The sequence below is a fragment of the Clarias gariepinus genome, chromosome 15 (assembly GCF_024256425.1).
Source record: "Clarias gariepinus isolate MV-2021 ecotype Netherlands chromosome 15, CGAR_prim_01v2, whole genome shotgun sequence".
In the NCBI taxonomy this organism is placed as follows: domain Eukaryota; kingdom Metazoa; phylum Chordata; class Actinopteri; order Siluriformes; family Clariidae; genus Clarias; species Clarias gariepinus.
In genome coordinates this window covers 2,471,925-2,499,745 of record NC_071114.1, presented here as the reverse complement: position 1 = coordinate 2,499,745, position 27,821 = coordinate 2,471,925, and the positions used below count along the sequence as shown (strand labels likewise).

Sequence of the window (27,821 nt, the reverse complement as noted above, 5' to 3'; positions counted from 1 at the left end):
TTAGTGTAACAGCCTTTACAGGTGTGTGTGTGTGTGTGTGTGTGTGTGTGTGTGTGTACCTCAGTATCTCGAGTGTACAGTGTGGATTCTCCAGTCCAGCAGAGAGCAGCTTCACTCCTAAATTCTTCAGTTTATTGCCACTCAGATCCAGTTCTCTCAGACTGGAGGAGTTTGAGCTGAGAACTGAGGACAGAACTCTACAGCTCTCATCTGTCAGATTACACTCCCACAGACTGGAAGAGAAATGCTGAAATATCAGAACACTGACACACACACACACACAGTCATAATACAGCTAAAGTTTAACATGTAACTAAAATGTAAGTGTGTTTCTGACACGCCCCTAAAGTTAGCACTAGTAGATTGGCAGGTTTATACTGTACTGTTGTTTTAAAAAAAAAAAAGGTAGGATGTGGAAAATAATCAGCTGGTGTTTTTTTGGTGCTGATTTAAAAAAATAGGTTGCAGCCACAAAAACTCTTTTTTTTGTCCAGTAAAGCTGAATTAAATTCTGGCTGTGTTATTTACAAGATGTGGTCATTAAGAATGCGCGTCTCGAAGCCGTGTTGAAGTTCTCAGAAACATGACACACATTACCTGTAGGGACACTCAGGGATACACATACTGACATTTTGGTCATTTTATATATATTTTTTAATTGATCATACTTTTTTATTCTTTTGTGGCGTTACACTGTAGTTCTTAGCTATTTCAGTGTTTACACTGTGATTATTAAAGAACTTTAAACAGTCTATAGACTTTAATGGATTTGGTTGCATGCCAAGTTCCTAAAAACAAAGTGTAATGGTAACAATAAAATCAGACTTTATAGTTAGATTTGATACACTGGGTGTAATTTATAAATTTATAACATATATTTAGAAATATATTTAATATGAATATATTTAATATTTTAAAAAAATGAAAAAAGAAATGTCTAATTTTTCTTCCTAAAACTTTTGTCTGCATCACAATAAACTAAAGCTAAGCACGTCTTTTTTCCTTGTTTTAATTTGTAATATTTAAGTAAAATATATAGAGTATAAATAGGTGTCAGACAAGCCTACTACAGCTTCCGAAGCTCACAAGCGCCCAGGCGCGTATAAGTATGGCAACGTGACGCGGCGTTTCGTTCCCCTTCAGGGAACTGGGGTTACGAACGTAACCCTAGAGACGTCTCCTTTCAGGGGAACTTCGAGCTGCTTCACGAAGTGACAGCTATGGAGCCTGGAGCATGCCCACTCTGCCATGCTTATAGGTGCCTGGCCTGAGCCGAGAGCACCTGAGAGGACGGAGTTGGGTCGAGGTCGACAGCATAAAACTTGTTTGCGATAAAAGTTGTATGCGGGGTGGAGCACCGGCCGCGTCTCAGACCTCTTGAGGTGTCGCCCCCGCAGCCAGAGCCTTGGAGGCCGCCATACCTCAGGTGGAGTGCGCCTGGACTGAGAGCGGAGAGGCTTCACCAACTGCCCCATAAGCCATGGAGATGGCCTCCACAATCCATCTACTGAGTGTATGCTTGGTCGCTCGTAAGCCCCTCTTTGGGGGACTGAAGCACACGAATAGCTGGTCAGACCGTCTCCACGCCGAGGAGACGTGGACATAGTGACGGAGAGCTCTAACCGGGCAGATAAGGTTTAGCCTCTCCTGTTCCGGTGTCAGGAAGGGTGGAGGACTAAAGGCCTTGAGCACCAGTGGCATGGCCCATAGCCCATGGGCAAAGTCAAGACAGGACGGTGCTACTGAGAGCGCCTCCAGATCACCTACCCTCCGGAGAGACGAGATGGCCAGGAGGAGGAGGGTCTTCAGTGTTGCACACTTCTCGTTACTGTCCGTGAGTGGTTCAAACCACTCACGGTGCCCGAGACAGACCCTCCAACACCATGGTGAGGTCCCACGAGGGTACCTTGGAGTGAACTGAAGGTCTTAACCTCCACGCGCCACTGAGAAAAGGGTACACTAGTGGGTCACGGCCCAGAGATCTTTTCCCCTCAGGAGAGCGAAATGCGGAAATGGCGGCCACATAAACCTTTAAAGTGGACGGGGCTGACCCAGCAGAGAACCGATCCTGCAGGAAGTCCAGTACGGTCCCAACAGGGCACTGAGCTGGTTCCAACAGCCGGTTCCTGCACCATGAGGTGAAAACCCCCCCCCCATTTGGCAGTGTACAATTTTCTTGTGGACGGGGCTCTAGAGCTAAGAATGGTGCTGACTACTTTCTGGGAAAAGCCAGGAATATGAGGTGCGCCCCTTTAGAGGCCACGCCTATAGATTCCACAGCTCGGGTCTTGGATGGAGAATTGATCTGTGAGCTTGGGACAATAGATCCCTCCTGATCGGCAGCTGGAGAGGCTGCCCGTCCAAGAGAGACACTATGTCCGAGAACCATATCCAGGTGGGCCAGCGAGGGGCCACTAGAAGGAGCCGAACTTTCTGCTGGCGGACCCGCTCTAGAACCGCCGGGAGCAGTGCGACAGGGGGAAAAGCATACAGGCGTCTGTGTGGCCACTGATGCACTAGGGCATCCAGGCCTAGAGGCGCTGGGTGTACAAGGGAGAATGGGTCATGTCACGAGACGCAAACAGTGTCGCGAGACGCAAACACCTCTGCTCGCCCGAACTCCCTCCAGATCATCTCGACCACTTCTGGGTGCAGACGCCACTTTGTTGCTGACAACCTCTGTCTGGACAGAAGGTCTGCCCCCTGATTGAGGCACCCTGGGGTGAACATTGCCCGTAACGAGAGGAGCTTGCCCAGGCCCCACAGGAGGATCTGGGATGCCAATTTGCACAGTGAGCGTGAACGCAGACCCCCCTGATGATTGATGTAGGCGACCACCGCTGTGTTGTCAGTGCGAACCAACACATGCTGGCCCCTGACATCTGGAAGGAAGTACTTCAACGCTAACCAGACTGCCATCATTTCGAGAGCATTTATGTGCCAGTCGCGCTGATGTTCCTTCCATAGGTCCTGTGTGGAGCGGCCGCTGTAGATCGCTCCCCATCCTGTTTGTGAGGCGTCTGTTGTCAGTGTCACATGGTGGCACGTGGCGCCCAGAACAGGGCCTTGGGACAGGAACCCAGGCTTCTTCCAAACCCTTAGCGCCCGAATACAATGGGATGAAGCCCGAATTACGCGGAACGGACTTCCTCTGGAAGCTCCTCACAGTGGCGGCGCAGCCTAGTCTGATGCCCTTGACGGCTAGAAGGAGTGACTGAATGCAAGCCGACGTGAGGCGGGCTGACATCCAAGTGGAGTCCCATATGATGCCCAGATAAGAGGTGACACATGACGGCGTAAGCACACTCTTCTTGACGTTTAGCCGTAACCCCAGCACTCTGATGTGACCGAGAACTAAGTCTCGATGTAATTCAGGACTCTGATACCTGACAGACGAAGTGGGGCTAAGGCCGCATCCACCACTTTTGTGAAAGTGCGGGGTGACAGAGCTAGGCCGAATGGAAGCACCCGATACTGGTACGCCTCGCTTCCCAAGGCGGACCTCAGGAACTTTTGATGTTGAGAAAGATGGAGACGTGGAAGTACGCGTCCTTCAAGTCTATCGTGACGAACCAGTCGCCTGGTCGGATCTGGGTCACAACGTGCTTGAGCGTTAATATTTTGAAATAGCGTTAATATTTTGTACTTCCTCAAACTGCGGTTCAGAACTCGGAGGTCCAGATTTGGCCGCAGTCCCCCACCTATCTTGGGGACGATGAAGTAGCGGCTGTAAAAGCAGCACTCTCTTTGGGACTGAGGAATCCTTTCGATAGCCCCCTTTGCCAGGAGAGTCTTCACCTCCTCTTTCATCACCTGGGACTGCTCCGGTTTCACTAGTGTACCTAGTACGCCGTTGAACCGTGGTGGGGGGCTTCTGAACTGAATCCTGTAGCCATCTCCCACTGTACGCAGAACCCACTGAGACACATCTGGAAAAGCTTTCCACTCGTTTATGTGTTCTACTAGAGGAACCAGCCTGACGAGACTGTTTCCTGGTGATGGGGGCCCCGAAGAGCTGAGTGGAGCCAAGCTTGTGGCTCCTGGTTGCGGTCGCCGAGAAGAAGCAGTAACGGCCACATGGGCTGATGAACGCTGAACCCGCCGCAACCTGGACCCCTCAGGGTATTGGGCCTTTGGTGGCAGCGCTCCTGGCCATGATAACTTGGCGTAGATCTTGGCCAGAAGAGGGGTGCCACCCAGAGCGCCGCCTACTGCGCCTGCCTGAACCTTTCTGCTTCTGCGGGGTCTGACGAGCAGCGACACTCTGTCTCTGAGTCAGATGATGGGAGGACCTTGAGCTGGTGCTGGGCTGATCAGTGGCGGCATGCACATAATCAGCTCTGAGAGGAAATATGCTGGAGAACGCTGCCTCATTCTTCTGAGATTTCCGGATAGTGGCAGTGACGTCGTGGATGATACAGCCAAAGAGCCCGGAAGGTGAGATCGGCGTGTCCAGCAAAAGCTTCTGATCCTTTTCCCCAAAGGACGACAGGTTGAGCCACAGATGCCTGTAGGCAACCACATTGGCCGCCATAGATCTACCCAGGCACCGTGCTGCCTCCTTAGCCGCCGTAATGGAGAGATCGGTGGCATGACGCAGCTGCTTAATTGCATCAGGGTCTACTCCCTCTCCTTCGTCCAGCTCCTGCAGAAGGTGAGCCTGGTATGCTTGCAGCAGACTCATAGTGTGCGTGCAGGCTGCAGACTGACCCCCTGCCGTATAAGCTGTACTAATGATCTTTGCAGATGTACGGCATGGTCTGGACGGGAGCACTGGGGGCCTGGGTGACGACGCTGAAGTCGGAGACAGATGTCTCGCGAGATCGCCCTCGACCTCCGGCATCGCCCCATAACCTCTCTCATGGCCCTGAATCAGGTTAGAATAGTCATATGTGAAAGGGCAGAGAACGCGAGAGGAATATGGCTTTTTCCAGGAGCGTGTTAGTTCATGATGCACTTCCTGGAAAAAAGGCCGACCCTTCTTTGAGGGTTTAATCATAGGTTCTAGGATGCGTTCACCCCATTTTCCTTGAACTCGTGCTTCCTGCTGAACTTGTGGCCAGGAAATGTGTAATTTCTCTGTAGCCTGAACTAAACACTCAAGCAGCTCTGTATCACCAATAGGGGGATCATGTTTCACTGGCTTGTGCACTACATGCGGCGCTGGCCTCTCCTCCATGTCTGAGTCAGACACTCGGAGATGCCGAGGCGAGCTAGCGGCTAGTGCTGCGGTGCGAGAAATGACCCCTACGGGTTCTAAAACCTCTGAGGACCCGCTGTCCTAACCAGAGAATGTGGAAGCTAAGCTATCGTGAGCCGCCTCCTCCAGCTCGACGCGGGAGCTCCACGAACGCACGCTCAGCCTGAGAGGCGCTGCGTCGCCAAATTTCAAGGTAAACAAACGCACGTGAGCACAAAGGGCTCCGGCGGAGACGGTAGCACAACTTTCGCATTCATCCCCGTGCAGAGCCGCTTCAGCGTGCTCTGCGCCTAGGCATATCACACACAGAGCGTGTGTATCACCCGGCTTGATGAGCCTGGAGCATGGATGAATACAGCGCTTAGCCGCACAAATAGTGCCTGTTTTAGTAAACTTGAGTTTACGTGTCCCTTTTGTTTTTTTTTGTGAAGGATCAGTGTTCTGTCTCTGCTTGTGAAGCGAAGGAAGCTGTAGTAGATTTGTCTGACACCTATTTATACTCTTCCGCGTGCCGACGTCAGACACGGCTGCGTCACTAGGGCGATGACGTCGTAAATATGAAGTTGATTAGATATGTCTTCAAGACGCGATTTCTGGAAGCAATCCCCATAGCTGTCACTTCGTGACGCGGCGTCTCGTTCACTTTCAGGGAACTGGGGTTACGGACGTAACCCTAGAGACGTTTTCTCTGTTTACAGAAGTGCTGCAATTTATCAGCCTTTTGATGAAAACGCTGCCTTTTGTAAAGTGAAAGTGGGGCCGCGGGTTCACACACGTCGATGAGCAGCTTTATTTCAGTCATAAATTCCCCACCATATTCCAGCAATTCGTGGTCAAATAATGGATGAAATAATTATTCAATACTGGACTCAAACAGCAAAAAATCATGATGGTTACTATTATAAAAAGCCTGAAGCACTTCGTATGGATTCATGTGACAAGTCATTTTCTCTGGGAAAGATTCTTTTGTGCATATAAGAATATTTATTTTAAAATATTTAAAAATTTGTTTGTTTCTTCATTCATGTCTTCTGATGGTGCTCAATGTTGACACATTTTTATGTTTTAACGCATATATTTGACATATTCACAAATCACGACATTCACATAGTTAACATTATCAGATAGCCTAATATCAGGAAATGAAAGAATACAATAAGACAATTTAATCCGAGGCATCGCCATGTCTTTCATTGTTTTGTCCCTGTTAAGACATTAGAAAAACTATAAAACAAACTTTTTTATCATGAAGTTTACTACATCACGCAGGACATCTCATTTCATTATTATGAACATAATTTAAAGCCCATATACACACATTCATCATGAAAGATCTATTGTGAAATAAAATTTATGTTTGCTTCAGCATTGGAAACAATATTGTTTTAGGGTAACTTATTATACACAATGTCTTTTTGCACGCATGCACAGGCATCTTTAACTTTAAACAGAAAATAATAGTGAGCCCGTAGGCATGTTATTTTTCATATAACTTAAACTTAAAAAATTAAAGTCAAATATTTACAAAAATTAACAGTTGTGTTTGCTTTACACTTGTGCACTGGTGTAAATAGCCTTTTCAATGTCCATACTACCATATCATATACAGGTCCTTCTTAAAAAATTAGCATATCGTGATAAAGTTCATTATTTTCTGTAATGTACTGATAAACATTAGACTTTCATATATTTTAGATTCATTACACACAACTGAAGTAGTTCAAGCCTTTTAATTATTTTTATATTGATGATTTTTGCATACAGCTCATGAAAACCCAAAATTTCAAACTCAAAAAATTAGCATATCATGAAAAGGTTCTCTAAACGAGCTATTAACCTAATCATCTGAATCAACTAATTAACTCTAAACACCTGCAAAAGATTCCTGAGGCTTTTAAATACTCCCAGCCTGGTTCATTACTCAAAACCGCAATCATGAGTAAGACTGCCGACCTGACTGCTGTCCAGAAGGCCATCATTGACACCCTCAAGCAAGAGGGTAAGACACAAAGAAATTTCTGAACGAATAGGCTGTTCCCAGAGTGCTGTATCAAGGCACCTCAGTGGGAAGTCTGTGGGAAGGAAAAAGTGTGGCAGAAAACGCTGCACAACGAGAAGAGGTGACCGGACCCTGAGGAAGATTGTGGAGAAGGACCGATTCCAGACCTTGGGGGACCTGCGGAAGCAGTGGACTGAGTCTGGAGTAGAAACATCCAGAGCCACCGTGTACAGGCGTGTGCAGGAAATGGGCTACAGGTGCCGCATTCCCCAGGTCAAGCCACTTTTGAACCAGAAACAGCGGCAGAAGCGCCTGACCTGGGCTACAGAGAAGCAGCACTGGACTGTTGCTCAGTGGTCCAAAGTACTTTTTTCGGATGAAATCAAATTTTGCATGTCATTCGGAAACCAAGGTGCCAGAGTGTGGAGGAAGACTGGGCAGAGGGAAATGACAAAATGCCTGAAGTCCAGTGTCAAGTACCCACAGTCAGTGATGGTCTGGGGTGCCATGTCAGCTGCTGGTGTTGGTCCACTGTGTTTTATCAAGGGCAGGGTCAATGCAGCTAGCTACCAGGAGATTTTGGAGCACTTCATGCTTCCATCTGCTGAAAAGCTTTATGGAGATGAAGATTTAATTTTTCAGCACGACCTGGCACCTGCTCACAGTGCCAAAACCACTGGTAAATGGTTTACTGACCATGGTATTACTGTGCTCAATTGGCCTGCCAACTCTCCTGACCTGAACCCCATAGAGAATCTGTGGGATATTGTGAAGAGAAAGTTGAGGGACACAAGACCCAACACTCTGGATGAGCTTAAGGCCGCTATCGAAGCATCCTGGGCCTCCATAACACCTCAGCAGTGCCACAGGCTGATTGCCTCCATGCCACGCCGCATTGAAGCAGTCATTTCTGCAAAAGGATTCCCGACCAAGTATTGAGTGCATAACTGAACATAATTATTTGAAGGTTGACTTTTTTTGTATTAAAAACACTTTTCTTTCATTGGTCGGATAAAAATATGCTAATTTTTTGAGATAGGAATTTTGGGTTTTCATGAGCTGTATGCCAAAATCATCAATATTAAAACAATTAAAAGGCTTGAACTACTTCAGTTGTGTGTAATGAATCTGAAATATATGAAAGTCTAATGTTTATCAGTACATTACAGAAAATAATGAACTTTATCACAATATGCTAATTTTTTGAGAAGGACCTGTATGTGTCTAATACTGTTTTATTCATATTTTACATTACATGCAGTTTGTAATTTATTAGATACTTTTAAAATCTAACCTGTGTATCTATAAGCATATTTAACAACCTGTATTGAAAGCAGTGAAGGAGCTTTTAGATAAAGTCCTTCCATGCGCCATCTGGTGGATATTCTGTGAAGCACAACACATTTATTTAAATACAGTAAAGGCGAAAGAGTGTGTGTGAAGGGGCATGATGTCAAATTACACGCACTCACACACATAACAACAGGCTGATACAAAGAAAGAAAATAGATCTTTAGTGTCTTTTCTTTTGCTTTACACGCGCGCTGTACACACGCATACAAACACAAAATAAAATATGTTTTACACACACACACACGTGGTCACAGTGTTATAGTAAACAGTACACGCGTGCACTGATGTTGATTATGCCAGTAAGAGACGAGCACTAAGGCCCAGAGAGGGAGACGATTACCCACAATTCCGCAGCGCAAGAAAGAAAAAAAACGTTGACTCAGTTGTGATCACGTGACGCTTGCCGTCAAAACAAGAAGCGCACACGTGATACATGATACTCGGTGCTCGTAAACCAAGACTTGTTTGTTTTCCCAAGTCAAAATTAATTAAAAATCTTTGCTCGTGTAAGGACCTGTGAAAATGTAATACGGAGAATTGCATATTTTGTTTTTGTAATTCCATTGTGCTGTATTTTTTTTAAGATGTTACTGTATTGTATACTGGGACTACATTACCCAGAATGCCTTGGTAAGAGTTGCCGCGTTTTTGTTATAATGTGTTGGCCAATAATTTTCATCCATGTTGATTGGTTTGCTAATGAGACGTGAATGGACCAATGAGAAGATGAGTGACTAAATATTGGGGGAAGTTTTTTTCTTTGGGGGGGGAAAGCAGGAAAGAAAAAAAGAAAAAAGAGAGGAAGAGAGCGCGGAAGGAGAGCGCGAGAGCAACGTGCGGAGATTCGGAGCAGTTTTCTCTTTCTGAAGAGTGTTGTTTGGAGTTTTTGCTGCTTTATTCCACTGCCGGACGGGAAACCCGACCACAGAGGAGAGTGACCGATACGCCAGGACTTGGAAGTGTTCGGCTGCGAGTTTGTCTGCACCGTGACGCTGCGCAAACTTGAGACGTGCTGAAAGAAATCCCTCCTCGGCAGAACTTGCTCGCGGGCGCCTCGCGGCATTGAGTTTCTACCCTGAACAAGGTTGCGGGTAACTTACATCTACACTGATACTGACCCACACGCACACACACCCTCGACTTGGTTGCGAGAACGTACTGTGGTAACGTTTTTTTTTCCCTTGGTACGGCCAAAAGTGCACCAACGAACGGGCCCCAACGTCCTGCGCCGAGCAACTGGTTCTTTTATTATTTTCTCTCCATGTTTTCCTGGCGCTGCAGTGAAGGGTAAATGTAAATTTACAGTTTAACTGTACTCTGCTCTTTATTTCTTTTTATTTATTATTATTTTGTTTACTTAGGTTACCTAACAAATTTTGGTAGTTTTCCCTGGGTTTAATAAATTGCCCTGGTTATGTATATGTATTGTTGAATGTGTTTTATTGGGGATGTGATAATCTGTTTTTTTCTTCTTAGTATTCTGGGGAAATATGGTATATACTGAATAGCTTCATTTCAGTTTAATATTTCCACAGTGGAGGCACCGCGCTACTCTTTCTGTTAGATGCATATTTAAATTTTTGTTTGAGCGGGTAAATAGGGAATTGCAGCCACCGTTATTAAGAACTTGGAACCCAGGATCTTGTTTGGATTAACTTTAATTAATGTATAGTTGAGTGTACACCCTTTGGGTGGCTGAAAGGGGGGGGTTACATTTTGGAGGCACCGCTGGGATCTTTATCTCCTGTTTACCCAAATTCAGTCCTTTCTCTGATTTATTTAATTCCATATTGAGGTCTGTTCATTTTATTTTAAATTGTCTTTGGTGTGTAATATGGATATTAGTCAGGCAGTCGAGTGGACCCGGGAAGAAAATGTGGATTTGGCTCGTGCCATTGTGATTAGTGGAGTACCACTGGATGTTAGTGATGGCGTGCTTAGCCGTGTTTTGAATACTGTGAAAGTCTTTGGTCAAACACGTATCTGTGGACGGCGGGGTGATGTGACTGGAAGGCAACTTTTCATTTTAGTGGAGTCTTCTGCTGAGTTGGCGCCAAGCCTTGGTGTACCTCCTGAAGTTGGGATTGAGGGTGAAGTCGGGCCTTGGCCTGTTCATGTAGTGAGTAGCCTGGTAACCCCTAACCCGGCTGTCGTTGCAGGTGATGATTTTGAGGCCAAGCTGCTGGCATTGTTACAGCAGGAAGGTAAATCTATGGGTGATGTGAGGGCTGTTGTGGGAGATAAGTCTACCAAGCCTGTCGTTAATGTTGATTTAGTGGATGCCATAGGCAAGCTAGTAGATCGCTGCACTCAGTCATCTAATGATGGACCAAGCTATAGAAAACTGAGGTTGTTTTCTGGTTTAAAGCCTGTTCCGCCAGGGGAGGAAGAGTATGATGCCTGGATGGAGCAAGCCACTCAGATGGTCAGTGAATGGCAATGCGCCGATGCGGCAAAACGACAACGCATTGTTGAGAGTTTGCGAGGGCCTGCTGCAGACATTGTGAGGTTCCTCAAAGTTGGTAATCCTTCTGCTACAGCTACTGAATACTTATGTGCTCTTGACACAGCTTATGGATCTACTGAAAGCGGAGCAGATCTTATGGCCATATTTCGTCACACTTTTCAGGACGATGGTGAAAAACTTTCTGCTTATTTGTATAGATTGGACAAACTTCTCCATCGGGCTCTCCTGAAGGGTGGCATTGATACTGTGGGTGTAAATCGTGCACGAATGGAACAACTGTTTAAAGGGGCACTCCCCAGTGACATGGTGGCTTTGCGGGTGCGTGTGACTCACACTTTACAAGACCCACCTTCTTTCTCCCAGCTGATGCGGGAGGTGAGAGAGGAAGAGCATTGGTTAAGTGCTAGAACAAATGCAAAAGTCTCAGTCGCCATGACTGCTGTTCCGTCAGTTCCGTCCGGTCCTGTGATGTCTGAATTGGACAGCTTAAGGAAGGAAGTTAAGGAGCTTGCAACTCAGATGAAGCTTTTGAGTGCAGCTCCAGTGATTTCCCCAGCCGATCGTGTCGCCCAGAATGCTGGTAATCTGGGAGCTGTGAACCCTATTCCAGAGGGTCTCCAGAGGGTTAAAATGCCACAGTTTTCATTGTCTTCTAGTTTGCCTGGCATTTTCTGCTACAAGTGTGGGGAGGATGGCCATACAAAGCGAAATTGTGCAAATTCTGAGAATCTTAGATTGGTAAATCAGAAGCTCATTAAAGGGGCTAGGCCGCAGGGAAACTGGCTGGGAGCTCAGTGAGGGAACGGCATGGGGCTCCCAATAAAAGAACGCGTTCCATTCATTGTACGTCCTCAATTAAAGTCAGTCCTCCGCAGTTACCTGTTGGATTGGTGGGACCTTCAGCTCAGGTGCCTGTTCAGATAGAGGGGATTTATGCTAAAGCTCTTCTCGATAGTGGCTCTCAGGTTACCATTTTGTACCGTAGTTTTTATGATGCCTATCTGAAACATTTGCCCATACAGCCTTTGGAGAATCTAGAAATTTGGGGTCTAAGTTCACATAGATACCCGTATGATGGATATTTGTCACTCAAGCTTGAGTTTACGGAAGCTGTTGCAGGCGTGCATCAGGTGGTGGACACGTTAGCTCTTGTGTGTCCTGACCCGCTGGCTAAAGGTGGAATAGCTATTCTGGTGGGTACAAACACACAGTTAGTGAAGAAGTTGTTTGAGTGTTGTCAGGAACATGGAGGAGAGGGGTTTATCAGTACTCTCCAGGTACATCCTCTGATCCGAGAAGCTTTTGAGTCTTGTAAAGCATCAGTGGTTGCACCTAAAGATCTGGAGAAGCATGGAACTGTGTGGTACACTAAGCGTAAACCAGCCATCTTAAAACCAGGACAGGTGTTGCAGGTGCCAGGGTTGCCCAAGTTCCCAGGGCCCATTAAGGATTCTTTAGTGCTCGTAGATCAAGTGTGTGCCGATGATGATGTGTCTTCATTAGAGTTGCAGGTAAGCCCTGAGGTTCATCCAGTTGCTGCTGTTTTCAGTCGGCACATAACTGTCACAATGCAGAATATTTCCTCCAGAGATGTTGTGGTGAAGCGTGGCAGTCCTCTTGCTCACATATTCCCGGTGGATGTGGTGTCACAGATTCCCCTCTCTGGTAGCATGAGAAGTGTAGGCGAGCTCTCTCCTGCAGCTTTTGATTTTGGAGCCTCGCCCATGCCAGAGGAGGCTAAACTGCGCTTGTGTGAGAAAATGATGCAGAGAAAGGAAGTGTTTTCTTGTCATGAGTGGGATTTGGGCTGTTCAAAGAGCACTTTGCATGAAATTAGGTTGACAGATCCTCGCCCTTTTCGGGAGAGATCTCGTCGCTTGGCTCCTGCTGATTGGGAGGACGTTCGTCAACATTTACAAGATCTTCAGAGAAATGGCATTATCGCTGAATCCAGGAGTCCATATGCATCACCCATTGTTGTTGTGCGTAAGAAGTCAGGAAAGGTCAGAATGTGTGTTGACTATCGGACGCTCAATCAGCGGACGATCCCTGATCAGTACACTGTGCCTCGGATTGAAGATGCCCTTCATTGTCTCTCTGGTAGCAAGTGGTTTACGGTTTTAGATTTGAGGAGTGGTTACTATCAGGTTCCTATGAGTGATGCTGATAAGGAGAAAACCGCATTCATTTGCCCTTTAGGGTTTTACCAGTTCGAACGCATGCCTCAGGGTATCTGCGGAGCACCTGCCACCTTTCAGAGAGTCATGGAGAGGACAGTGGGAGACATGAATTTTTTGGAGGCTTTAGTGTACTTGGATGATCTGATTGTGTTTGGGCATACTCTGGAGGAGCACGAAGAGCGGCTTTTGAAGGTCTTGGATAGATTGAGAGCTGAAGGTCTCAAAATATCTTTAGACAAGTGCCAGTTTGGTCAGGCATCTGTGAACTATGTTGGGCACATTGTCTCCCAAGATGGAGTAGCCACTGACCCCTCCAAGATAGAGGCTGTTGTTTCTTGGCCCCGACCCCAAACTGTGACTGAGCTCAGATCATTCCTGGGTTTTTGCGGGTACTACCGCCGTTTTGTGAAGGGTTTTTCGACACTGTGCCGACCTTTGAATGAGCTGCTGAAAGGCTCGTTGCGCCCTGGGGTGAAACCCTCTGAGCCTTTTGGTTCCCAGTGGAGTGAGCAGTGTGAGGCTGCATTTCAGGAGCTTAAAGGAAAGCTGACTCAGGCACCTGTACTCGCTTTTGCTGATGCCCAAAAACCATATGTGTTACATGTTGATGCCAGTTATGATGGGTTAGGTGGTGTTCTGTATCAGGAGCATGATGGTGACTTGCGTCCTGTTGCTTTTGTTAGCCGCAGTCTCTCTCCATCGGAGAGGAATTATCCAGCTCACAAACTGGAATTTTTGGCTCTGAAGTGGGCGATTGTGGACCGCTTGCATGATTACCTCTATGGTGTAAATTTTGAGGTGAGAACTGACAACAATCCCCTCACATACATTACAAAATCAGCAAAGTTGGATGCTACTGGTCACCGTTGGCTGTCTGCATTGTCCACCTACACATTCAGTCTGAAGTACAGGCCAGGGCGGAAAAATGTTGATGCTGATGCACTGTCTAGGCGTCCTCATTCCAGTCATCCTTCAGATGATGAGTGGTTAGAAATTCCTGCACCAGGTGTGCGAGCTCTTTGTCAGGCTGTGTCTGTTAAGGGGGTGGGTTCTGGTTCTCCATGCTTCGTAGAGATGGTTGGTTGCAATGTGTCTGCTGTCCCTGAAGCATACTGTCATGCTACTACACTAGTGACTGAGCAGTTACCTGTGTTTAACATTGATGAGATTCAAGATGCTCAGAAGAAAGATCCGTACATAGGTGAGATATGGGAAGTGATCAGTCAAAAGAGACCTGTTAACAGCATCCGACTGGGGAATGCAGAAACTCGAGTCCTGAAAAGGGAGTGGGAAAAATTGTCTGTTGACAAGGGGCTGCTATATCGGACAGTAAAGTTTGGTGACCGTCAGGTCCGACAATTGGTGCTGCCTAAACAGTTTCACCACTTTGTTCTGAAGTCACTACATGATGATATTGGCCATTTGGGGTTTGACAAGTCCTACAGTTTGGTTCGTGACAGGTTTTTCTGGCCTCGAATGAAGCTTGATGTTGAGAAATACTGTAAGACTTGTGAACGCTGCATTAAAAGAAAAACACTGCCTCAAAAAGCTGCTCCCCTTTCACACATGCAGAGTTCGGGACCCTTAGACTTAGTCTGTATAGATTTTCTTTCTATAGAGCCTGATTCGCGGAATGTCGGCAATGTGTTGGTCGTCACTGACCATTTTACTCGCTACGCCCAAGCGTTTCCCACACCAGACCAAAAAGCTTGCACAGTGGCAAAGACCCTATGGGACAAGTATTTCATACATTATGGTTTGCCTTCTCGCATACACTCAGACCAGGGCAGGGATTTTGAGAGTAAGCTGGTGACTGAGATGTTGACAGTGCTGGGGGTGAAGAAGTCTAGGACATCTCCGTATCATCCTCAGGGTGATCCACAACCTGAGAGGTTCAACAGAACTCTGTTAGACATGTTGGGTACTCTTGATTCATTGCAGAAATCAAAATGGAGCCAGCACATTACCCATCTGGTACATGCATATAACTGTACTCCTAATGAAGCCACCGGGTATTCACCATATTACTTAATGTTTGGTAGGGAAGCCCGGCTCCCCATAGACGTTTGTTTTGGTGCATCCGCAGATGACACCTCCTCATCCTCACACCTAAAATATGTGACAAGGTTGAAGCAGTCATTGCATGCAGCGTATCAGTTAGCCAAAGCATCTGCTGACAAGATGAATCAAAGCAATAAGGAAAGGTATGACCAGAAGGTTCGCTATCATAGGTTAAGCCCAGGAGATCGGGTCTTAATTCGCAATTTGGGTCTGACAGGTAAGCACAAGCTTGCGGACAGATGGGGCTCTTGTCCTTATATAGTTGACAGTCAACTGTCTGACCTCCCTGTGTACAGATTGAAGTCTATGGATAGTCCTGGACGGGTCAAGGTGATGCATCGTAACCATATTTTGCCTTTGGCACAGGATGTGAGACTGAGTCCTGTGGTTGAGCATACAGATGTTCCCCGACCCCGAGCTATAAGGCCTAGGAAGGAAAAAGGGAAATGTCAGGTTTCTGAACCGGAACCACTTCATCCTCAGGTGAATGCTCAAAATGACGGTGATGTTTCAGAGTCAGAGTCTGAGTTTGGGTGTTATGTTGAGGACCAGCCTCCCCCTCAGCCCAACAAGGCTGTGCCCAGTACCTCCATTCCATGTCACTTACCCATTCCTGCACAAACTGATCATATAGAGACTGAAATCCCTGTTGATTTGCCAGAGACTGTAGAGATTGTAGAGGATTCTGTACCTGTAAATCAGGATGTGTGCATTTCTGATGGTCAACCTGTAGCTAGCACGGTATCTTCCTCAGAAGTTGTACGCAGGTCGAACAGAGAGAGAAAACCCCCTGCTCGTCTAACTTTTGATGAACCCGGTGGGCCAGCTAAGGATTATTTAGTAGGTTCTAAATGTTGTGGCGTTCATTTCATGACTGCTACGAATTTCAGTTTCCCTGCCAAGTATAATAGGTCACATGCTTGGTGGTGTAATTTCCATGCACTTTGTAATACATGCATGCAGAAGGGTTTCTCCTGTCCCTTGCCTTACATCCATTGTCCTGGGTAAATGTCAGATTGTGATTTGTTTAGATGTCTATTTTTTTATTTGTTTATTTCTCTTTCCTCTATCCCTCAGCCTGGGGGCATGCTGTTATTTGGTGGGGGGAGAGTGTAAGGACCTGTGAAAATGTAATACGGAGAATTGCATATTTTGTTTTTGTAATTCCATTGTGCTGTATTTTTTTTAAGATGTTACTGTATTGTATACTGGGACTACATTACCCAGAATGCCTTGGTAAGAGTTGCCGCGTTTTTGTTATAATGTGTTGGCCAATAATTTTCATCCATGTTGATTGGTTTGCTAATGAGACGTGAATGGACCAATGAGAAGATGAGTGACTAAATATTGGGGGAAGTTTTTTTCTTTGGGGGGGGGAAAGCAGGAAAGAAAAAAAGAAAAAAGAGAGGAAGAGAGCGCGGAAGGAGAGCGCGAGAGCAACGTGCGGAGATTCGGAGCAGTTTTCTCTTTCTGAAGAGTGTTGTTTGGAGTTTTTGCTGCTTTATTCCACTGCCGGACGGGAAACCCGACCACAGAGGAGAGTGACCGATACGCCAGGACTTGGAAGTGTTCGGCTGCGAGTTTGTCTGCACCGTGACGCTGCGCAAACTTGAGACGTGCTGAAAGAAATCCCTCCTCGGCAGAACTTGCTCGCGGGCGCCTCGCGGCATTGAGTTTCTACCCTGAACAAGGTTGCGGGTAACTTACATCTACACTGATACTGACCCACACGCACACACACCCTCGACTTGGTTGCGAGAACGTACTGTGGTAACGTTTTTTTTTCCCTTGGTACGGCCAAAAGTGCACCAACGAACGGGCCCCAACGTCCTGCGCCGAGCAACTGGTTCTTTTATTATTTTCTCTCCATGTTTTCCTGGCGCTGCAGTGAAGGGTAAATGTAAATTTACAGTTTAACTGTACTCTGCTCTTTATTTCTTTTTATTTATTATTATTTTGTTTACTTAGGTTACCTAACAAATTTTGGTAGTTTTCTCTGGGTTTAATAAATTGCCCTGGTTATGTATATGTATTGTTGAATGTGTTTTATTGGGGATGTGATAATCTGTTTTTTTCTTCTTAGTATTCTGGGGAAATATGGTATATACTGAATAGCTTCATTTCAGTTTAATATTTCCACAGTGGAGGCACCGCGCTACTCTTTCTGTTAGATGCATATTTAAATTTTTGTTTGAGCGGGTAAATAGGGAATTGCAGCCACCGTTATTAAGAACTTGGAACCCAGGATCTTGTTTGGATTAACTTTAATTAATGTATAGTTGAGTGTACACCCTTTGGGTGGCTGAAAGGGGGGGGTTACACTCGTCTTGCACAACACTCGCAAACCGCGTTAAATGGTGCTTTCAGGTCAGTGTAACAGACTTTACAGGTGTGTGTGTGTGTGTGTGTGTGTTATCGTGAGGTGGAGTAATAAATAATCTTAGACACTCAGAACCCAGTTTCAAACTGTACACACATTGTCTGTCATCATAGTATACGCTTTTTCTTCTTCGACACACACACTGGTAACTCTTACAAAATAAGCAATAACCAACTCCCTCTAGGGATCAACCAAGGTACTACAGTATCCATCCACTATGTGTGTGTGTGTGTGTGTGTGTGTGTGTGTGTGTGTGTGTACCTCAGTATCTCCAGTGTACAGTGTGGATTCTCCAGTCCAGCAGAGAGCAGCTTCACTCCTGAATCCTGCAGTTTATTGTGACTCAGGTCCAGTTCTCTCAGACTGGAGGAGTTTGAGCTGAGAACTAAGGACACACCTCTACAGCTCTCATCTGTCAGATTACACTTACACAGACTAAAAGAGAAATGATGAAATATCAGAACACTGATCACACACACACACACACACACACAATACAGATAAAGTTTAACATGTAACAGAAATGTGAGTGTGTTTCTCTCACACACAGAAATCAGAGGACAGGACGCCACTGTACATGGATGTTATTCACAAGTTCTGACGCGTGTCTTTTGTTACACAGTGTCACTGACGACTTCAGACGTTTCGTTGATTTCTTTGTCTCTTGTTTATTTTCAACATCAAAGTACAACGGTTGTTACAGTTTCTTGCATAAATCCACTGTAGTCACGACAAGTCGCTTGCTGTGTTCTGTAGCTTCGATAGATTACAGTTACAACAACTTATTTTACTGTATTCCTTTTAGCTTACTGTCTCATGGTCAAAAGCTTGTGTGCTCCACACCTTTCTGTATCCTTCCGTGTCTTAACAACAACTAACAACTAACGTGCGTGATAGACATGGAACTGCATAACTGTGGGATGATGTCACAGAACAACTCGTGAAATGATGTCACAATACAAATTATGAGTATGATACGTAATGCTTAACTAATAAACTGAAATAAGATAAACATAACAACAAATCACAAGAATGAAATATGGCCTTTACACTTCCAGCCCCTAATTGACAGGCAGGAAGACTGACAATTACACACATTTTTTTTTTTTTTACAATTGGGCCACAACATTTACTAATGGATTAAAATTTGAATTAACTTTCTTAACACTTTAAACATTTGTTAACGGTTTAACTTAAGGTATTCATATCGCTGCGTACGAAATGAAAGGAACATGACTACTTTATAAGGCAATTAACATTCCATTTCACTCAATTAGAACTATTAGAACTACGTCTCCGATCGTGAGGTTTTTTCTTACCTGAGACCATTTTTGGCGCTCCCAAAGCAAGGGCAAGTATTCACGCACCCATCGCTTCCAGAATAGGTTGGCAAGGTATTGAATTTGCTTCCACTTGCGACGTGCATAAATGTCCTCCTTTTTGAAAAGTCCAGGAGGCAAGTTTGGCTGTTTTTTCATCAGCAGCAGGTAGTTAGGTGTCAGGGGCTCCAGGTCTGTGGGATCGTCTGTAGCAGTGGTAAGGGGACGGTCATTCATTATGGCTTCAACCTCACACAGGAGTGTATGCAAGCTCTCATCGTTTAGTGTTTGTTCTTTTAGTACGGACCTTAAGATCTTTTTAACTTATCTTATCTGCCTTTCCCATATTCCACCAAAATGAGACCCAGCAGGAGGATTAAATATCCATTGTATCCCCTTTTGCATGAGGACGCCTTCGATTTTTGACTGATTCCACTGTTGGATAGCTTTACGCAATTCAGTCTCAGCGCCTATGAAGTTTGTTCCATTATCACTTCTCATAACTGACACCTGGCCTCTTCTGTACATGAAGCGTCGAATAGCATTTAAGCAGGAGTCTGTATCTAATGACTGCGCGACTTCAATGTGCACGGCTCTTGTTGTCAGACAAGTAAACAATGCACCATATCTTTTAACATTACTTCTATCCCGTTTGACCTCGAAGGGTCCAAAATAGTCTACCCCTACGTTAGTGAACGGTGGGTGATCTGGTGTTATTCTATCACGTGGCAGTTCTGACATTTTTTGTTCACTATTCTTTGCTCTGATCTTTCTGCATGTCACACAACTGGACAGAAACTTTCTCACAAGGGAATTTGCAGTCGGAATCCAGTATTTCTGCCGCAATTTTGAAAGCATATAATTCCTTCCACAATGTCCGACCTGTTTGTGAGTGTTTCTTAAGATTAAAGTTGTAATGTGTGAGTCTTTGGGTATAATGACAGGGTGTTTTGCGTGCTCAGGCATTGCAGACCTACCAAGACGTCCTCCAACTCTTAGCACTCCATCCTGCAGTACTGGATCTAGTTTGGAGAGACAACTGTTTCTTTTTACGGATGCATTACCCTTTTGTAACATGGAAATTTTGTCTTTGAATTTTTGGTTTTAAATGAAACTTAATGACTTCGTTTTCTGCCATTGTTAAGTCCTTAATTGTTAGAGACTTATGGTGTTCTGGTATTGAGTTGTTTGCCTGTCCCTTAATCCTTTTTGTTCTCTGTTTAAGCATGTCTTTAACGCAAAGAATCCAGGCAACGGATCTTTTTAACTTATACCAGTCAGAGTGATAGTTAATCAGTTTACTCACGGCATCTGTGCTCTCTGTAGTCTTTACGAGATTCACTGAGGCTGAGTGTTTAATCTCAATGTCATCCTCTTTCGTCTTTTGACTATGTAAAGCTGCTTTGCGGCAATGAAAATTGCTAAAAGCGCTATACAAATAAAATTGAATTGAATTGAATTGAATTTCGTCGACAGATCGTGAATGTTCTCAGGCCATTTACTCTCTGTTTTTTTTAAGAAAGGGGGGACCATGGATCCAATTGTTGTTTTTCATGAATTTTTCACAGGAGACTCCTCTGGAGGCAGTGTCAGCTGGGTTTTTTGAAGTGTTGACATACCTCCACTGCTGTGGCTTGGTTGACTCTCGAATGATGGAGATTCTGTTAGCGACAAAGGTTTTAAAGCGAAGTTTTTCATTAACAATGTATCTTAAGACAGTTGTACTGTCGATCCAAAACACAGAGTCCAGCAGTTCTATTTCCAGTTGACCTTTCAACATTTTGTCGTTGTTTACAGCAACCACTGCCGCTGTCAATTCCATTCGGGGGATAGTAGTTTGTTTCAATGGCGCTACGCGAGAATTCCCCATCATGAATGCACAGTGTGAGAGTCCATCAGCATTTACTAACCTAATATATGAGACAACTCCATATCCCATTTCACTTGCATCTGAGAAGTGGTGAAGTTGTGCTGTAGTTGTAACTCCAAAGTCAACTGGTCTTACACATCTTGCTACACTAAACTCAGACAATTGATGCAACTCGTGTAGCCAGGCCCTCCATCTTTTTATAAATTGTTCGGGAATGTCATCGTCCCAAGCGAGTCTCTTTTTACGTAACTGCTGCATTAAGATCTTAGCTGGCAGTATGACTGGTGCAAGGAAGCCTAGGGGGTCATAAATTGAACTAGTGACTGACAAGATTCCTCTTCTAGTCACAGGCTGCTTTTTTAAACTAATCTTAAACTTGAGCGTGTCTGAATTAATACACCACAACACCCCTAGAGCTCTCTCAACAGGGAGTGCGTCTTTACTCAAATCTAAGTCCCTCATGTCTTTGATTCTTTCACTCTCAGGGATGGAAGTTAATAATGTACAACTATTACTTGCCCACTTGGTGAGGTGAAACCCTCCACTTGCGCACAGTTTGGTGAGATTACTATATAGCGCAACTGCTTGACTATGACTAGAGACAGACTTCAAGCAGTCGTCTACATAAAAGTTTTTAAGTACTGTGTTGACTGCCTCGGCAGATGCATTGCAGTGGTTTTCTTCTGCTGTTTTCCTAAGGGCGAAGTTAGCTACACTTGTGTATCTAACTCAGCTAACAAGATGATTTTGCACCAAACAAATGAACGACCATTTTATACTCGACCAAGTCCTGACTCACGTCTCCATTCGGCCACCACAGGAAACGCAACAAGTCTGTGTCCTTTTCCGGAACTCTAACCTGATAGTACATGGCTTCCACATCTGCCATCATGGCAACTTCCTCTTGTCTAAAGCGTGTGAGCACCCCAATGAGTGAGTTTGTCAGATCGGGTCCCTGCAGAAGCTCGCTATTTAATGATATTCCCTGATAGCTGGCAGCACAGTCAAAGACTACCCTTAGCTTTTTCTTTTAAGGATGGTATACACCATGGTGAGGTATGTACCACACTTCCCCGTCTTGTCGACTTAGGTGAGGTGTGGGGACCTTGACTGCATGACCCTTTTCAAACATGTCGTTCATGAAGTTTAAATACTCTTCGTGAAAGGAGCGGTTATGCTTAAACTTCCGTTTGAGGTTCAGTGCGCGCTGCATGGCTGCGCTTTGGTTGTTGGGCATTTAAATAGCTGCTTTCTTAAGTGGTAGGCCAATGTAGAAGTGATTGTCAGTGAACTGCAGGGAGTTAGTTACAAAGTCTAAAAACTGATAGTCCTCTTGTGACAACTCAGCTTTGTCATCACAGTTTCGTTCAGGAAAATCATGATTGTACTGTTGTATCAGCATTTGTTCTATACTTTCGATGGAAACTCTGTTGACTGCAATGCTCACTTGCTCATTGTCACATGTGCCTTCCTCGACCGACTCTCGAAGAGGTCCATTTATGGTCCATCCAAGAGCAGTCTTTACTGCGTATGGCCCATTGTGCCTGCTGTTAATTACTCGCCATGGTTCTAGGAGCCTGTGCTCTTTGTTACCTATGAGAATTTCAACTCCAGCATTAATGTGAGGCAGTTTTACTTCGCTGAGGTATGGCCACTTATCGATGTCGTGCTGTTGTGGAATGTTTTCCACTGAGACTGGGATACTCTTTTGTGTGAACACTTTGGGGAGTTCAACAAAGGTGTTTTCTTCCAGACTACTAACCTCTAGGTCAGTAAGCACGTAACTTTCTACTTGTTTCCTCGCATTCATGGTGCTTAACATGATGTCAATTTTTTTACCTTGTACGTTTAAACGCCTTGCTAATGACTCTGTGCAAAAGGTAGCAGAGCTACCTGGGTCCATAAAGGCATATACTTCTACTGTCTTGTTACCTTTCTTGGACTTTATTTTAACAGGTACTATGGAGAGAATACAGTCATCTCCAGCCCCGATACACACACTCGTTTCGTGACTCACTGCAGCAGGCAGTGTTTGAACTGGTTCAGTTTCGTCAGCCTTTACGATCGCTTGAGCTGTGTCTTGTGCTGCAATGTGTAGCATGCGAGGATGTTTCTTTGAGCACAACTGACATGTAATTTTCTTCGTGCAGTCTTTGCTTAAGTGTCCTTTTACTAAACAGAAAAAAAGTGTCCTTTTACTAAAGCAGAATCCATTCTTTTTTAGAAAGTCCAATTTGACCTTATATGTCTCATTGTTAAACTGGTGGCATTCATCTAGGGTATGATCTTTCGCACAGGATGCACAAGGTTTAGTGAAGGCACTAATAACTAATGCACCACTACTCTTTACTGTAATTGAGTCTTTATGATTTTTACCAACCTGTTTTACGCCGGTCGCAAAGCTGCTACCTCTCTTTCCTTCCATTTTTTGCTTGAATCCTGAAGGGGATTTGTTGCGGTGTTTTTTACCACTAGTCGAAACGTTCAGGTCTCCAAAAAGTGGGTTAGACATGACATGTCTAACCCACTTTTTTTAGATGTCACAATACAAATTATGAGTATGATACTTAATGCTTAATGCTTAACTAATAAACTGAAATAAGATAAACATAATAACAAATCACAAGAATGAAATATGGCCTTTACAGCCACATCAGCACATTTACAGGAGCAGGGACGTCTTTCTGCACTGCACAATCTCTCAGCTACAGTTTATTATAAGACCATTAGGTCATGTACATAACACACACATGTGAGAGTGAGCAGCCTACACACACTACACTATGATCTGTGTTCAAGTTTCTACAAACAACAAACAACACTGCAGATGTAGAATAATTTATTACAAAAATAAACTAATTTTATATATATATATATATATATATATATATATATATATATATATATATACACACACACACACACAGTGGAACCTTGGATTACGAGCATAATTTGTTCCAGAAGCGGCTCATATTCCAAAACACTCGTAAACCAAATTTAATTTTCCCATAAGAAATAATGGAAACTCATTCCACATCCCCAAAAAATAAATACATAAAAATATTTAACACAAAATGTAACGTAAAAATACAAAAATTTACCTGCACTTTACATTTAAAATAAAGTAGAAATAAATCCCGACAGATAAGTGTTTCCGTTTATGCACGCAGGAGCTGTGTGTGTGTTTGGGTCTGTCGTTATGTGTGTGCACACTCAATTTGACACTGTGCCGTTTCACAAACACACACACGAACACACACAGCGCCTGCCTGCTGCTCTCTTTCTCTCACTAAAGGGGAGAGAGAGAGAGAGAGACAGAGAGTGTGAAGCGGCACAATGTCAAATCACACACACACACATAATGACACACACAGCGCTGAGGAAAAAAAAATCCTGACAGATAAGTGTTTCCGTTTATCGGCGCAGGCGCTGTGTGTGTGTGTGTGTGTTTGTTATAGCCTGTCTTTATGTGTGTGCGGTGCATAATTTGACACCGTGCCGGTTCACAAACACACACAGCGCCTGACTGCTGCTCTCTCTCTCTCTCACTAAGGGTGTGAGAGTGTGTGAACCGCCACGGTGTTAAATCACACGCGCACACACATAACGATAGGCTAAGAGAGAAAATGCACGGCTGTTGATTCTACCAGTAAGAGACAAGAACTAAGACCCAGCAGGGGAGACGATTACCCACAATTCCGCAGCACAAGAGAGAGAAAACCGTCGGCACGATTGTGATCACTTGACACTAAAAACAAGAAGCGCATGCGTGATACATGATACTCATGAGATACATGAGACTTGCTCGTTTTCCAAATCAAAATGTATTAAAAATCTTTGCTCGTCCTGTGGAACACTCACAAACCGTTACTCGCAATCCGAGGTTCCACTGTACTAACATGGTGCTTTCAGGTTAGTCTAACAGCCTTCACAGGTGTGTGTTTGTGTGTGTGTGTGTGTGTGTGTGTACCTCAGTTTCTCCAGTGTACAGTGTGGATTTTCCAGTCCAGCAGAGAGCAGCTTCACTCCTGAATCCTGCAGTTTATTGAGACCCAGGTCCAGTTCTCTTAGACTGAAGGAGTTTGAGCTGAGAACTGAGGACAGAACTCTACAGCTCTCATCTGTCAGATTACATCCACACAGACTGGAAGAGAAATGATGAAATATCAGAACAATGACCCCCCACCCCCGTGTATATATATATATATGCAGCACACAAGATCACTTCAGCTTGAGTTGACGAACAGATGGCCGGACATTCTCCTTCAGGATTTTTTGGTAGACAGTAGAATTCATGGTTCCATCTATCACAGCAAGCCTTCCAGGTCCTGAAGCAGCAAAACAACCCCAGACCATCACACTACCACCACCATATTTTACTGTTGTGTAGCGAATAACAGGGCTCCCATAGAGAGAACAGTCAATGGATCACATTCCTGAACCCCCTTTCCCAGCATGCATGGCACCATCCTGATAACCTTATCTGGTTCGCTCTCTTAAGGGGGACGTCTGTAAAACTTAGAAACTCCACAAGGCCAGATGCTCTGAAGTAGACCCCGAAACCAAGGGTGTAAATCGGCGATCCGGTAAACAAAGAAGACAGATTTACAGCTTCACCCCGAGCTGGGGCGTAGGACTCATCACACCTGGACACTCTCTTGACCTCCGGAAGACATGCCTTTCCATGAACAAAGGCATACGGCATGGACACTATTTTAAACATCTTTAAAGTGCGCCAGTAGGGCAAAACGTATTCACATATATTTACTCAGTTCCTTTTATTCCTGTGTATTAAAAACTCCAACCGGATGGATCACACGTGACAGCCGAAACACCTGGCTAATTTATGCACGGAAGGAGGAACCACGTGAGGTGTGGCTAAGCCCTGCAATCACATCCGATTGGATGAATCACCTGTGGGACGGACTGACCCCCAAGGGACAAAAACCCTCAGAAAGTCCACAGTAGAGAGAAGAAGAGAAGTTATCATCACAACTGCAACCTACAACATCTTCCAAGCAGCTCGGGCTTCGCCCTTGCGGGCGCTGCACCGCCGCTGCTGGCGTCATCCGCTCCTCAAAAACTCTCAACGAGACTTCGTGCCAGAACTCCAAAGTCCCGCAACGAAGGAAACCTCAGGAGAAGTTCCAGAGCGCAGCCATCGGTAACCAGGCAACCAACGCCTCACCAAAGGGCTTTCCTGACTGACGTCATCTCTACAACAGCGCACCAACCAATTAGCAACGCCGTGATTCCCTTCGCTGGAGGCGAACCCACGGATGAGAACGAAACATAACGCAAGTAAACAAACAAAGCTGCATACCTTGCTGAAGTTGGTGCTCGTTTCATAACTAAACCGTAAGATTAAACCCAAGACTCTGCTCTTGTGACTTTCGTTGATCTAGTAAACAGTACTAGAACAACTTCATTCATCTTCACTTGCCAAACTGTTTGTGTGTGTGTGTGTGTGTGTGTGTGTGTGTGTGTGCGTTTAAGTAGTGTAGTTTCATGTATCGTAGAGTAGTCAAATAAATTCTCGTTTTTTTATAAAGTACTGTTGTCTTGGTCATGTATTTTAAAGTCTAAACATTTGCCCAGATCGTGTTACCTTGCTCATAATTGCTAAATACTAGATTTTGTGTCATAGCCGTTGGCCATGTGATAACCAGAACTGGTAAGATACACTAAATTGTGCTAAACGCTGAACGGGTAGTAGATAAAGTGTACATTATAAATTTTGATTCAGTTAATCAAATTAACCCGAATCGTTAAAGATTCGATACAACTCTGACCCAGAGCTAAAAATTACTTATCAATGATGAAGGATGCATTGGCATTGTGTCCACGTTAAAATGTCTATATTTATTGGTGGACAATGCAACCGTCATTCGTTGTCTTTATTATGTAAACCCTACGTATTAATGATGAAGAATGCCGGCAGCTATTCATGGTCATTATTACGTTAAAACGCTACAGTTGGTATGATGTTTTTTTTCTGAAATGCTGTGTTACTTTTACGCCAGATGTAACGGGACACGCACCTTCCAAAAAGTTTTGTCTCGTCTGTCCACAAGGTATTTTCCCCAAAGTCTTGGCAATCATTGAGATGTTTTTTAGCAAAATTGAGACGAGCCTTAATGTTCTTTTTGCTTAAAAGTGGTTTGCGCCTTGGAAATCTGCCATGCAGGCCGTTTTTGCCCAGTCTCTTTCTTATGGTGGAGTCGTGAACACTGACCTTAATTGAGGCAAGTGAGACCTGCAGTTCTTTAGATGTTGTCCTGGGGTCTTTTGTGGCCTCTCGGATGAGTTGTCTCTGCGCTCTTGGGGTAATTTTGGTCGGCCGGCCACTCCTGGGAAGGTTCACCACTGTTCCATGTTTTTGCCATTTGTGGATAATGGCTCTCACTGTGGTTCGCTGGAGTCCCAAAGCTTTAGAAATGGCTTTATAACCTTTACCAGACTGATAGATCTCAATTACTTTTGTTCTCATTTGTTCCTGAATTTCTTTGGATCTTGGCATGATGTCTAGCTTTTGAGGTGCTTTTGGTCTACTTCTCTGTGTCAGGTAGCTCCTATTTAAGTGATTTCTTGATTGAAACAGGTGTGGCAGTAATCAGGCCTGGGGGTGACTACAGAAATTGAACTCAGGTGTGATAAACCACAGTTATTTTTTAACAAGGGGGGCAATCACTTTTTCACACAGGGCCATGTAGATTTGGAGTTTTTTTTCTCCCTTAATGACGTAAACCTTCATTTAAAAACTGCATTTTGTGTTCAATTATGTTATCTTTGACTAATAGTTAACAGTTTTTGATGAGCAGAAACATTTAAGTGTGACAAACATGCAAACGAATAAGAAATCAGGAAGGGGGCAAATAGTTTTTCACACCACTGTATATACACACACAGTGGAACCTTGGATTACAAGCATAATTTGTTCCAGAAGCGGCTCATATTCCAAAACACTCGTAAACCAAATTTAATTTTCCCAT

The 27,821-nt window shown here is 44.6% G+C and overlaps 2 protein-coding genes across 2 annotated transcripts in view; both read right to left on the bottom strand.

The window, feature by feature from the left end:
• Positions 1 to 27,821, bottom strand: part of LOC128542749 (NACHT, LRR and PYD domains-containing protein 12-like) — a 131,063-nt gene that overhangs the window by 8,784 nt on the left and 94,458 nt on the right. The window contains exons 9-10 of the mRNA XM_053512727.1: positions 17,902 to 18,075; positions 60 to 233 (exon numbers count right to left, since the gene is read on the bottom strand). Coding sequence (XP_053368702.1) covers positions 60 to 233; positions 17,902 to 18,075 — 348 coding nt within the window. The remainder of the gene's footprint in view (positions 1 to 59; positions 234 to 17,901; positions 18,076 to 27,821) is intronic.
• The window catches only part of LOC128542750 (NLR family CARD domain-containing protein 3-like), a 98,807-nt gene that overhangs the window by 58,576 nt on the left and 12,410 nt on the right, over positions 1 to 27,821 (bottom strand). The window lies entirely within an intron of this gene.